Source organism: Oncorhynchus masou, chromosome 30, assembly GCF_036934945.1.
Source record: "Oncorhynchus masou masou isolate Uvic2021 chromosome 30, UVic_Omas_1.1, whole genome shotgun sequence".
In the NCBI taxonomy this organism is placed as follows: domain Eukaryota; kingdom Metazoa; phylum Chordata; class Actinopteri; order Salmoniformes; family Salmonidae; genus Oncorhynchus; species Oncorhynchus masou.
The window spans coordinates 4455281-4466946 of record NC_088241.1 but is presented as its reverse complement, the minus strand read 5'-3'; the positions used below and the strand labels follow the sequence as shown (position 1 = coordinate 4466946).

Below are 11666 nucleotides of genomic sequence, written 5' to 3'. Positions count from 1 at the left end.
TAGTTCGCGGGATCCATATAAATATTGGAGAGATCCAATTTGACTTCCTCTTTATCGTACTGGCCTGTGGGAGACAGGTAATAACGTATTATGCTCTTTAGTCTCTTGTTTTTCCATAGACGTAGTGTCGCAATGTTGAGAAGTAATGTATTTATACGTTTTGTTGTGCAGTTCGGTTACACCGACCAATATCTTTTGTATATTTTTGGCTTAACTTCTGCCTTATTCGGTCATGTCAGTCGTTCACGCACTGTACAACGTGGTTAGCGCGCTAACGTTAGCTAGCTAGTAAGAGTGAGCTTGCGCCGGTGAGGCCTGACATTACTGTGCTGTAGTTATCTCTGCATATTAAAAGCTTTACACTTTATCACACTACATTTATAATTTGAAGTTGTGTAGGTTGGGAAACCAATTCCTTAATATAAATGTTATTTGACGCTAGTTAAATGGCTAACACGTTCCCACCTGGTTTCGCCAGCCAAATTACGGAGTACCACTATCGGAGCCTGTCAGTGAACCGACCCTGATCCATACGATTAAATCTACTTATATTTTGATAATAGCGTAACTGCCTTATTAAACATGTTAAGTATTAATGGGTGTATGACTTAAGATGGTCTGCAGAATAATTAACATGGGTTGAAATTCAGTATAATCACTTGTGTAATCGCAATGTTGGAACTGAACAGCCATATCAATTCTTCTATTCCTCAGGCACTTTGATCCACCATGCCCGTTGCCAGGAGTTGGGTTTGTCGCAAGACATACGTCACACCCCGCCGCCCCTTCGAGAAGTCTCGTCTTGACCAGGAGCTTAAACTTATCGGTATGTGTGCAAATAACAAGTTTTGGTTTATATTGAATCTGCTTGTCTCCAAATACCATGTCATTTTTTCAGTAAATTAACTTTAATCTCTCAGGGGAGTATGGTCTGAGAAACAAGCGTGAGGTGTGGAGGGTGAAGTTCACCCTGGCCAAGATCCGCAAGGCCGCCAGAGAGCTGCTCACTCTGGATGAGAAGGACCCCAAGCGTCTTTTTGAAGGTACACCACAGCTAGATTGTTTTCTGAACTATATTTTGACTGTTTGTAGAAGTCCTTTGAGCTGTTAGCTAGTGAGATATCGGCCAATGATTTAAATATTCAATGATAAGATTGTCTGTGGTGTCAAGAATTCCTCGTGAATGAGGCCGTCAGTCAGATTTCCAGATGCCTTAAATCGGGGATATTCAGATTTTACCCTAAGAGGTCCAGATTACGGCTGGTTCTACCTGAGTTAATTGCACCCACCTGGGGTTCCAGGTCTCAATCAGTCCCTGATTAGGGCCAGATTAACGGGCCCTACTTTGTGATCAGTGACTGAATTGCTGCATCCTGTCTCCTAGGTAATGCCCTGCTCAGGCGTCTGGTGAGGATCGGTGTGCTGGATGAGGGCAAGATGAAGCTCGATTACATCCTGGGCCTGAAGGTGGAGGACTTCTTGGAGAGGAGGCTCCAGACGCAGGTTTTCAAGTTGGGCCTTGCTAAGAGCATCCACCATGCCCGTGTTCTCATCCGCCAGAGGCACATCCGGTAAGCTGTTGATGTTCACTAGATGGCCATGCTAGAAAGGACAAGGCGGTAGATCGTTACATTGGTCTGTTATTTTAGGCTCTGATGAGTGGCTGTTAAACCATTTGTAACATATACATTTCTAAAATTCTCTCGCCTATATTAACTGTTCAGGTAACTGAGGTGAAACTGCACAACTCACGAGTTACTTTCTCAATCCTTAGAGGGCCTCACAAACGATAGCTCATCCCTGAGCGTGGTTTAACATTTCAGCAAGGTCAATTCGGTAACAAACCGTATACCTTGTCAATGACTGCCCAGGGCCAATCCTGCCCATCAAGAGTAGGCAAACCAGTTTCAGCAAGGTCAATGCAGTAACAGACTGTATACCTCGTCTATAAGACTGCCCAGGGCCAAGCGAGAGGCAGACTGCTACTGTCTTATTTGCTGACAGGTAATGTATGGAGGGTTGCACCTCAAGCAGATGTGAACCAATGGGCACGGCAAACTGTCAAGTGTATTTGACTTGTAAGGCAATTGCGTGGTCTTCAATTTAGTTTGGTTAGAGTACTTTACCTCATCAGGCAGGCCGATGATTACAATTAATATTCAGACTTCCTGTGGTGTCAAGAATTCCTCGTGAATGAGGCCTGTCATTGATGCTAAACTATTCCCATGTAGATTATTTGTCTATGATATTAAGTGGGGAGGAACAAACCACTCATTGAGGTCTCCTTTCTCTCTCCAGTGTGCGTAAGCAGGTGGTCAACATCCCCTCCTTCGTGGTGCGCCTGGACAGCCAGAAGCACATTGACTTCTCCCTGCGTTCACCATACGGTGGAGGACGCCCCGGCCGTGTCAAGAGAAAGAATGCCAAGAAGGGCCAGGGTGGTGCTGGGGGAGCTGATGAGGAAGAGGAGGATTAAAATGGAGGCTGACTGACACTTCCTGTTTTTCAATAATAAAAACATTTGACCACAAATTTAAGTTATCATTTTTACTTGATATGTGGTGGAAACTAAGCTAGGTAAGGTCTCTGCACAATGATTGACTTCATGTAATGGCTACATTTAGGGTTATAGATGTGATTGCTGTACATTTACATTTAAGTCATTTAGCAGACGCTCTTATCCAGAGCGACTTACAAATTGGTGAATTCACCTTCTGACATCCAGTGGAACAGCCACTTTACAATAGTGCATCTAAATCATTAAGGGGGGGGTGAGAAGGATTACTTATCCTATCCTAGGTATTCCTTGAAGAGGTGGGGTTTCAGGTGTCTCCGGAAGGTGGTGATTGACTCCGCTGTCCTGGCGTCGTGAGGGAGTTTGTTCCACCATTGGGGGGCCAGAGCAGCGAACAGTTTTGACTGGGCTGAGCGGGAACTGTACTTCCTCAGTGGTAGGGAGGCGAGCAGGCCAGAGGTGGATGAACGCAGTGCCCTTGTTTGGGTGTAGGGCCTGATCAGAGCCTGGAGGTACTGCGGTGCCGTTCCCCTCACAGCTCCGTAGGCAAGCACCATGGTCTTGTAGCGGATGCGAGCTTCAACTGGAAGCCAGTGGAGAGAGCGGAGGAGCGGGGTGACGTGAGAGAACTTGGGAAGGTTGAACACCAGACGGGCTGCGGCGTTCTGGATGAGTTGTAAGGGTTTAATGGCACAGGCAGGGAGCCCAGCCAACAGCGAGTTGCAGTAATCCAGACGGGAGATGACAAGTGCCTGGATTAGGACCTGCGCCGCTTCCTGTGTGAGGCAGGGGCGTACTCTGCGGATGTTGTAGAGCATGAACCTACAGGAACGGGCCACCGCCATGATGTTGGTTGAGAACGACAGGGTGTTGTCCAGGATCACGCCAAGGTTCTTAGCGCTCTGGGAGGAGGACACAATGGAGTTGTCAACCGTGATGGCGAGATCATGGAACGGGCAGTCCTTCCCCGGGAGGAAGAGCAGCTCCGTCTTGCCGAGGTGGTGATCCGTCATCCACACTGATATGTCTGCCAGACATGCAGAGATGCGATTCGCCACCTGGTCATCAGAAGGGGGAAAGGAGAAGATTAATTGTGTGTCGTCTGCATAGCAATGATAGGAGAGACCATGTGAGGTTATGACAGAGCCAAGTGACTTGGTGTATAGCGAGAATAGGAGAGGGCCTAGAACAGAGCCCTGGGGGACACCAGTGGTGAGAGCGCGTGGCGAGGAGACAGATTCTCGCCACGCCACCTGGTAGGAGCGACCTGTCAGGTAGGACGCAATCCAAGCGTGGGCCGCGCCGGAGATGCCCAACTCGGAGGGGGTGGAGAGGAGGATCTGATGGTTCACAGTATCGAAGGCAGCCGATAGGTCTAGAAGGATGAGAGCAGAGGAGAGAGAGTTAGCTTTAGCAGTGCGGAGCGCCTCCGTGATACAGAGAAGAGCAGTCTCAGTTGAATGACTAGTCTTGAAACCTGACTGATTTGGATCAAGAAGGTCATTCTGAGAGAGATAGCGGGAGAGCTGGCCAAGGACGGCACGTTCAAGAGTTTTGGAGAGAAAAGAAAGAAGGGATACATACTGGTCTGTAGTTGTTGACATCGGAGGGATCGAGTGTAGGTTTTTTCAGAAGGGGTGCAACTCTCGCTCTCTTGAAGACGGAAGGGACGTAGCCAGCGGTCAGGGATGAGTTGATGTGCGAGGTGAGGTAAGGGAGAAGGTCTCCGGAAATGGTCTGGAGAAGAGAGGAGGGGATAGGGTCAAGCGGGCAGGTTGTTGGGCGGCCGGCCGTCACAAGAAGCGAGATTTCATCTGGAGAGAGAGGGGAGAAAGAGGTCAGAGCACAGGGTAGGGCAGTGTGAGCAGAACCAGCGGTGTCGTTTGACTTAGCAAACGAGGATCGGATGTCGTCGACCTTCTTTTCAAAATGGTTGACGAAGTCATCTGCAGAGAGGGAGGAGGGGGGGGGGGGAGGATTCAGGAGGGAGGAGAAGGTGGCAAAGAGCTTCCTAGGGTTAGAGGAAGAGGATAATGTAATTCTGACTTGCTCAGAGTTGGCTATGGGAGTGACTAAACAGGTGTAGAGTAGACAAACTGCTTGCTTATGGGCTGTTCCCAACAGTGGAGAGAAATTAAAAGTAACACTGACTAACCATAACTTGACTAGAGACATGGTACCAGGTTGTGTGGGGGTATTAAGGAATTTAAGTAGATGGTAAGTGATTAGGCAATGGGATGGATGGTGACAAGTGAAGAGGGCAAAAAGGTGAATGCAGATCATCAATAGCTATTGGGGTGGCAGGGTAGCCTAGTGGTTAGTGTTGGACTGACTGCAGTTCTGTTGTAACCGACCTCAGTGGACAAATGATGGCCACTGGCATGCTGGAGAAGTGTGCCCTTCATGGATGAATCCCGGTTTCAACTGTACCTGGCAGATGGTGTCATGTGGGCGAGCAGTTTGCTGATGTCAAGTTGTGAGCAGTGCCCCATGATTGTGGTGGGATTATGGTGTGGGCAGGCATAAACAAACTATTGCATTTTATACATGGCAATTTGAATGCACAGATACCATGAGGCCCGTTCAGTGTATATTTCCCATCAGGATCCAACAGGCTTGTTTTATGCCATTGTAACCAATGTTAAACATTTCATATTATGGATATTTTTTCCTTGCATCCATAGCCGTCTGAATGAGTTTACATTTCTCAAGCCCCATAAAGGAGTGGAGTGATGACTGCTTTATCATTTTAACTGCAGAATGGCCTAAATTTCAAGTTATTTATGAATCAATCTAACTAGGCTGTATGATAACATGCATTTCACCTACATTTCTTCCCCATGAATCCACAATCCTATTGGAGAGTTATGGCAGACAAAGCACTGACCCTGTGCCATTTCCTTATTCTTGAGACGGCCTACAGGGAGGTCAGACCTGGCAGTGGTGCCGGGACAACCTCAGCAAGACAAAGGAGCTGATCGTGGACTACAGGAAATGGAGGGCCGAGCATGGCCCCGTGCACATTGTTGTGGAGCAGGTCGAGAGCTTCAAGTTCCTTGGTGTCTACACACGTTGAAAAGGGCAGAACACCTCTTCAGGTTGAAGAGATTTGTCATGGGCCCTCAGAACCTCAGTCCTACAGCTGCACCATTGAGAGCATTTTAACAGGCTGCATCACCACTTGGTATGGGAACTGCTCAGCATCCAACCGCAAGGCGCTAGAGAGTAGTGCTTATGGCCCAGTACATAACTTGGGCTGAGCTCCCTGCCATCCAGGACCTCTAACCCAGGCGGTGTCAGAAGGCTCTAAAAATTAAGACTCCAGCCACCCAAGACAGTTCTGATAACATGGAGAACTGATGCACCAAGTCTGGAACCAGCAAGACACTGCACAGCTCCTACCCACCTGCTCGTTAACCAATTATTGTTTTTACCTTTAACTGGGCAAGTCAGTTAAGAACAAATTCTTATTTTCAATGACGTCCTAGGAACAGCGGGTTAACTGCCTTGTTCAGGGGCAGAACAGATTTGTACCTTGTCAACTCGGGGATTCAAACTTGCAACCTTTCAACGCTACTGGTGACAAGCATGTGTTAAATTTTTTTTAGACACGTTAGGATGTGCATATCTCTGTTCAAAGGATGTAGCTAAACTTCCAGAGTAAATGTACTCATGTTTAAAATCAGGCCGACATTCAATATAGTTAACAATCCCTGGAACAAATATTCAAGCAGTGATGATTTGGCAAATCCCACTTCCAACTACCGCAACAACGTGTCAATCACAACCAAAACCCCGCCCACGGACACTGCCCATACCATAAATGAAGGCAGTACACTTAAAAAAGAATCAATCATTCTGCTTGAAATGGTTTGGAATTTTACATTAATATAAAGAACCCATTGATTCTTGAGGAATATTACTTAATTTCTCATAAGCTATGTTCAACTGTCGTACCCAATGATACAGTATACACTGAACAAAAATATAAATCAATATGTAAAGTGTTGGTCCCGTGTTTCATGAGCTGAATTAAAAGATCCCTGAAATGTTCCAAAATGCTTTTCTATCAAATTTTGTGCACATAGTTGTTATATCCGTTAGTGAGCATTTCTCCTTTACAAAGAAAATACATCCATCTGACAGTAGTGGCATATCAAGAAGCTAATTAAACAACTTTATCGTAACACAGGTGCACCTTTTGCTGGGGACAATAAAAGGCCACTCTAAATATGTCACACAACACAATGCCACAGATACCTCAAGTCTTGAGGGAGTGTGCAACTGGCCTGCTGACTGCAGAAATGTTCAATTGAGCTTTTGCCAGAGAATTGAATGTTCATTTCTCTACCATAAGCTGCCTCCAACATAGATTTAGAGAATTTGGCAGTATGTCCAACAGGCCTCACAACCGCAGACCACATGTTGCAAGGCCAGCCCAGGACCTCACCTGCGGGATTGTCTGAGACCAGCTCATTAAACTTTTTTGTTTGTTGCAAACCTTAGACTTTCTGCACAAACTGTTAGAAACCGTCTCAGGGAATATCATCTGTGTTCTTCATGATGTATAATAGGCCTATCTGTTCTGCTCTGAAGGTTCATTGTCAGTGAAATGTGTGTGGGTGTTATTGTTGCTGTAGGTCCTCCAGTGAAGCAGGGGGCAGCGTTGCTCTTGGGCCTCTCGATCACCATAGCAACCTGCCAGGTCCATGCCCTCCACTCGCTTGTGACAGTGCTTGGAACATGGATCATCATCAAGAGCAGCTGGCGGTGAGACATTAGTGATGGGGGGGAAGAAATCCATGCAGTTACATACCGAGATATTATTTTTGACGATATGTTGTATCGTTTTGACAATATCGCAATGATTTTTTTGCACTGGTTGGCTGTATCTGCAACACAACTCCAGTATTTTTTCTTCATAACTTGTTCTCCATCTTCTTTTTAAATCCAGAGCCTATTTGTTTTCAGCACTTACTTCCATGACTGATTAACAACTTGTGTTCTCAATGGCTGTCCCTTTGCAGCAGACATATGGTGAGAAGTATGTTTGGAACATCGAATCGCAAAAAAAAAAATCACCTTATCGAACCGCAATACATATTGTATCAGCGCCAAAGTATCGATATAATATCTTATCGTGAGGTCCCTGGCAATTCCCAGCCCTAAGAGACATTATTCAACATGTACAAATGATATACAGTTGAAGTCGGAAGTTTAGGTTGGGGTCATTAAAACTCGTTTTTCAACCACTCCACAATTTTCTTGTTAACAAACTACAGTTTTGGCAAGTCGGTTAGGACATCTACTTTGTGCATGTCATTTTTCCAACAATTGTTTGCAGACAGATTATTTCATTTATAACGTACTGTATCAGAATTCCAGTGGGTCAGAAGTTTACATACACTAAGTTGACTGTGCCTTTAAACAGCTTGGAAAATTCCAGAAAATGATGTCATGGCTTTAGAAGCTTCCAATAGGCAAATTGACAATATTTGAGTCAATTGATGGTGTACCTGTGGATGTATTTCAAGGCCTACCTTCAAACTGTGGCTCTTTGCTTGACATCATGGGAAAATCAAAAGAAATCAACCAAGACCCCAGAAAAAAATTGTAGACATCCACAAGTCTGGTTCATCCTTGGGAGAAATTTCCAAATGCCTGAAGGTACCACGTTCACCTGTACAAACAATAGTCCCCAAGTATAAACACCATGGGACCACGCAGCCATCATACCGCTTAGGAATGAGACGCTTTCTGTCTCCTAGAGAAGAACATACTTTGGTGCGAAAAGTGGAAATCGATCCCAGAACAACAGCAAAGGACCTTGTGAAGATGCTGGAGGAAACGGGTACAAAAGTATCTATATCCACAGTAAATCGAGTCCTATATCGATATAACCTGAAAGGCTGCTCAGCAAGAAAGAAGCCACTGCTCCAAAACTGCCATTAAAAAAAGCCAGTCTACCATTAGCAACTGCACATGGGAGGACATTTTTTGGAGAAATGTCCTCTGGTCTGATGAAACAAAAATAGAAGTGTTTGGCCATAATGACCATTGTTATGTTTGGAGGAAAAAGTGGGAGGCTTGCACGCTGAAGAACACCATCCAAACTGTGAAGCACGTGGGTGGCAGCATCATGTTGTGGGGGTGCTTTGCTGCAGGAGGGACTGGTGCACTTCACAAAATAGATGGCATTATGATGTAGGAAAATGATGTGGATATATTGAAGCAACATCTCAAGACATCAGTCAGGAAGTTAAAGCTTGATCGCAAATGGGTCTTCCAAATGTACAATGACCCCAAGCATACTTCCAAAGTTGTGGCAAATGGCTTAAGGACAACAAAGTCAAGGTATTGGAGTGGCCATCACAAAGCCCTGACCTCAATCCCATAGAAAATTTGTGGGCAGAACTGAAAAATCGTGTGCGAGCAAGGAGGCCTACAAACCTGACTCAGTTACACCAGCTCTGTCAGGAGGAATGGGCCAAAATTCACCCAACTTATTGTGGGAAGCTTGTGGAAGGCTATCCGAAACGTTTGACCCAAGTTAAACAATTTAAAGGCAATGTTACCAAATACTAATTGAGTGTATAAACTTCTGACCCACTGGGAATGTGATGAAAGAAATAAAAGCTGAAAAATCATTCTCTACTATTATTCTGACATTTCACATTCTTAAAATAAAGTGGTGATCCTAACTGACCTAAGACAGGGAATTTTTACTAGGATTAAATGTCAGGAATTGTGAAAAACTAAGTTTAAATGTATTTGGCTAAGGTGTATATAAACTTCTGTATGTGACATATACAGAACTTAACTATATGCACTTCTTAATGCATACACAATCACCTCACATATAGGTTACGTTTTCCCGAGGCTTTCAGCAATATCTAAAAGGCCTCGGTTCCACACATTTCTACTGCAGTGGGCTAAATCAGGGTCACACAGAGTGTTTCTTGGTAGTCTTAAACAGATCTCCTTTGAAACTAAAATACACACCTCATACACATGGTAATGGGCTTAAAAAACAAAGACCCCTGTACCATGTCACGTAGGAGTTGAAATGTATTACATTCTGACATTGCATTCCATTATGTTATTTTTATTTAAATTAATTCTGAAAAATATGAATAACATTTCAGGGCTACTGTCATTAATTATGTTGCCTTCACATTCACAACATGGCCCTGTGACCCCTGTCTTTGCAGGACACTTTGGCGGTGGTGTCCAGTCCTACTTCATGTTCCTGCGCTTCCTGGTGGTGCTCAACTTCCTGTCGTTTTTGCTGATTTCTGGGTTCGTCCTCATCTCCAGTATCGTGTTCAGATCCACCAGCACCAGTAACATGACAGTGGACAGCACTGGTAAGGCCAGCACTGGAGGATGCATTTTCAAACCAGGCCTATGATTGGTTAAAGGGTGATGGCATTGGAGTGACATTCACCATCTCTATTCCAGTCCAATCTATTAACATTATTCTGTGTGTCTCCAATATAAAACAATATCTTCTCACTGTTCCCTGTAGCAGTATCATAGCAACATATCTGCTTTAAGAGAATGGGCTTTTAATTGAATTGAGGGATTGAAACTGCAAATATTGCAGCAGTTGTTACTGGTATTCTCTCACGGGTTTGAGAATGGAGTCCCTAACAAAGTAGCAGATCATGGAACTGAGGTATTCGGTGCCAAGGCTGCGGTGGGAAACATGATCAAATGTGACCTTGGCTTATCTTCAAACAGCTGAGAATATGTGTGGTGTGTGTGTGTATGTGTGTGTTTCAGGTCTAGAGGAGTGTGAGGACTATGATCCAAATCTTCAAGGTCTGGTGGTGTTTTACCAGTACTTCCTGGACTTACTCTCTGGAACGGTGAGAAAACACAACGTGTAATCTAGTCCTGTGTACCACTGGTTATAGATATACTGAATACAGCAGAGAACAACACTTCTCTGAAGTTCATTATGCAAAACCATGCAGCTCTGTTTTAAGTAGCCTTTGCCTTTCACACACTTTTGTCTGTCTGTCTGTACGTCTGTCTGTCTTTCTGCCTGTGTATGCTGGTGATTCTCGGCTCCACCTCTACGCAGACGACACCGTTCTGTATACATCTGGCCCTTCTTTGGATGCTGTGTGCTAACAAACCTCAAAACGAGCTTCAACGCCATACAACACTCCTTCCGTGGCCTCCAACTGCTTTTAAATGCTAAGTACATGCTCTTCAACCGATTGCTGCCCACACCCTCGCTCCCGACTAGCATCACTACTCTGGACGGTTCAGACCTAGAATATTTGAAATATCCAATAAATGTCGTTCCACTTCATGATTGTGTCCCACTTGTTGTTGATTCTTCACAAAAAAATACAGTTTTATATCTTTATGTTTGAAGCCTGAAATGTGGCAAAAGGTCGCAAAGTTCAAGGGGGCCGAATACTTTCGCAAGGCACTGATATATATATACACTGCTCAAAAAAATAAAGGGAACACTTAAACAACACAATGTAACTCCAAGTCAATCACACTTCTTTGAAATCAAACTGTCCACTTAGGAAGCAACACTAATTGACAATAAATATTACACGCTCTGTTGTGCAAATGGAATAGACAACAGGTGGAAATTATAGGCAATTAGCAAGACACCCCCAATAAAGGAGTGGTTCTGCAGGTGGTACCACAGACCACTTCTCAGTTCCTATGCTTCCTGGCTGATGTTTTGGTCACTTTTGAATGCTGGCAGTGCTTTCACTCTAGTGGTAGCATGAGACGGAGTCTACAACCCACACAAGTGGCTCAGGTCGTGCAGCTCATCCAGAATGGGACATCAATGTGAGCTGTGGCAAGAAGGTTTGCTGTGTCTGTCAGCGTAGTGTCCAGAGCATGGAGGCGCTACCAGGAGACAGGCCAGCACATCAGGAGACGTGGAGGAGGCCGTAGGAGGGCAACAACCCAGCAGCAGGACCGCTACCTCTGCCTTTGTGCAAGGAGGAGCACTGCCAGAGCCCTGCAAAATGACCTCCAGCAGGCCACAAATGTACATGTGTCTGCTCAAACGGTCAGAAACAAACTCCATGAGGGTGGTATGAGGGCCCGACGTCCACAGGTGGGGGTTGTGCTTGCAGCCCAACACCGTGCAGGACGTTTGGCATTTGCC

General features: G+C 45.1%; 2 protein-coding genes across 4 annotated transcripts; both read left to right on the top strand.

The window, feature by feature from the left end:
• Positions 1 to 10: 10 nt before the first annotated feature.
• On the top strand, positions 11 to 2532 carry LOC135521844 (small ribosomal subunit protein uS4). The gene is made up of 5 exons (XM_064947614.1): positions 11 to 77; positions 715 to 826; positions 921 to 1043; positions 1385 to 1571; positions 2299 to 2532. The coding sequence occupies exons 2-5, from the start codon at positions 730 to 732 to the stop codon at positions 2474 to 2476; spliced, it is 585 nt and encodes a 194-aa protein (XP_064803686.1). The 5' UTR covers positions 11 to 77; positions 715 to 729; the 3' UTR covers positions 2477 to 2532.
• A 3924-nt stretch (positions 2533 to 6456) lies between these two features.
• On the top strand, positions 6457 to 10835 carry LOC135523051 (transmembrane channel-like protein 7). Of its 3 annotated transcripts, XM_064949774.1 has the most exons (5): positions 6457 to 7285; positions 7470 to 7552; positions 9727 to 9882; positions 10301 to 10386; positions 10605 to 10835. In XM_064949774.1, exons 2-5 carry the CDS (start codon positions 7525 to 7527, stop codon positions 10722 to 10724), a joined length of 390 nt encoding a protein of 129 aa, XP_064805846.1. In that variant the 5' UTR covers positions 6457 to 7285; positions 7470 to 7524; the 3' UTR covers positions 10725 to 10835. The 3 variants fall into 3 exon arrangements, with proteins under 3 accessions (XP_064805846.1, XP_064805848.1, XP_064805847.1); XM_064949776.1 differs by lacking the exon at positions 7470 to 7552 and having other exon boundaries at positions 6459 to 7285; XM_064949775.1 differs by lacking the exon at positions 6457 to 7285 and having other exon boundaries at positions 7292 to 7552.
• Positions 10836 to 11666: the final 831 nt, after the last annotated feature.

Bases quoted from the DNA above. Each gene is read 5' to 3' on its own strand.
- LOC135521844 (XM_064947614.1), top strand. From the start codon at position 730: ATGCCCGTTGCCAGGAGTTGGGTTTGTCGCAAGACATACGTCACACCC. The intron at 827-920 runs GTATGTGTGCAA...TTAATCTCTCAG, and splicing joins CCAGGAGCTTAAACTTATCG to GGGAGTATGGTCTGAGAAAC. The intron at 1,572-2,298 runs GTAAGCTGTTGA...TTCTCTCTCCAG, and splicing joins ATCCGCCAGAGGCACATCCG to TGTGCGTAAGCAGGTGGTCA.
- LOC135523051 (XM_064949774.1), top strand. From the start codon at position 7,525: ATGGCTGTCCCTTTGCAGCAGACATATG. The intron at 7,553-9,726 runs GTGAGAAGTATG...CTGTCTTTGCAG, and splicing joins CCCTTTGCAGCAGACATATG to GACACTTTGGCGGTGGTGTC. The intron at 10,387-10,604 runs GTGAGAAAACAC...ACCTCTACGCAG, and splicing joins TGGACTTACTCTCTGGAACG to ACGACACCGTTCTGTATACA.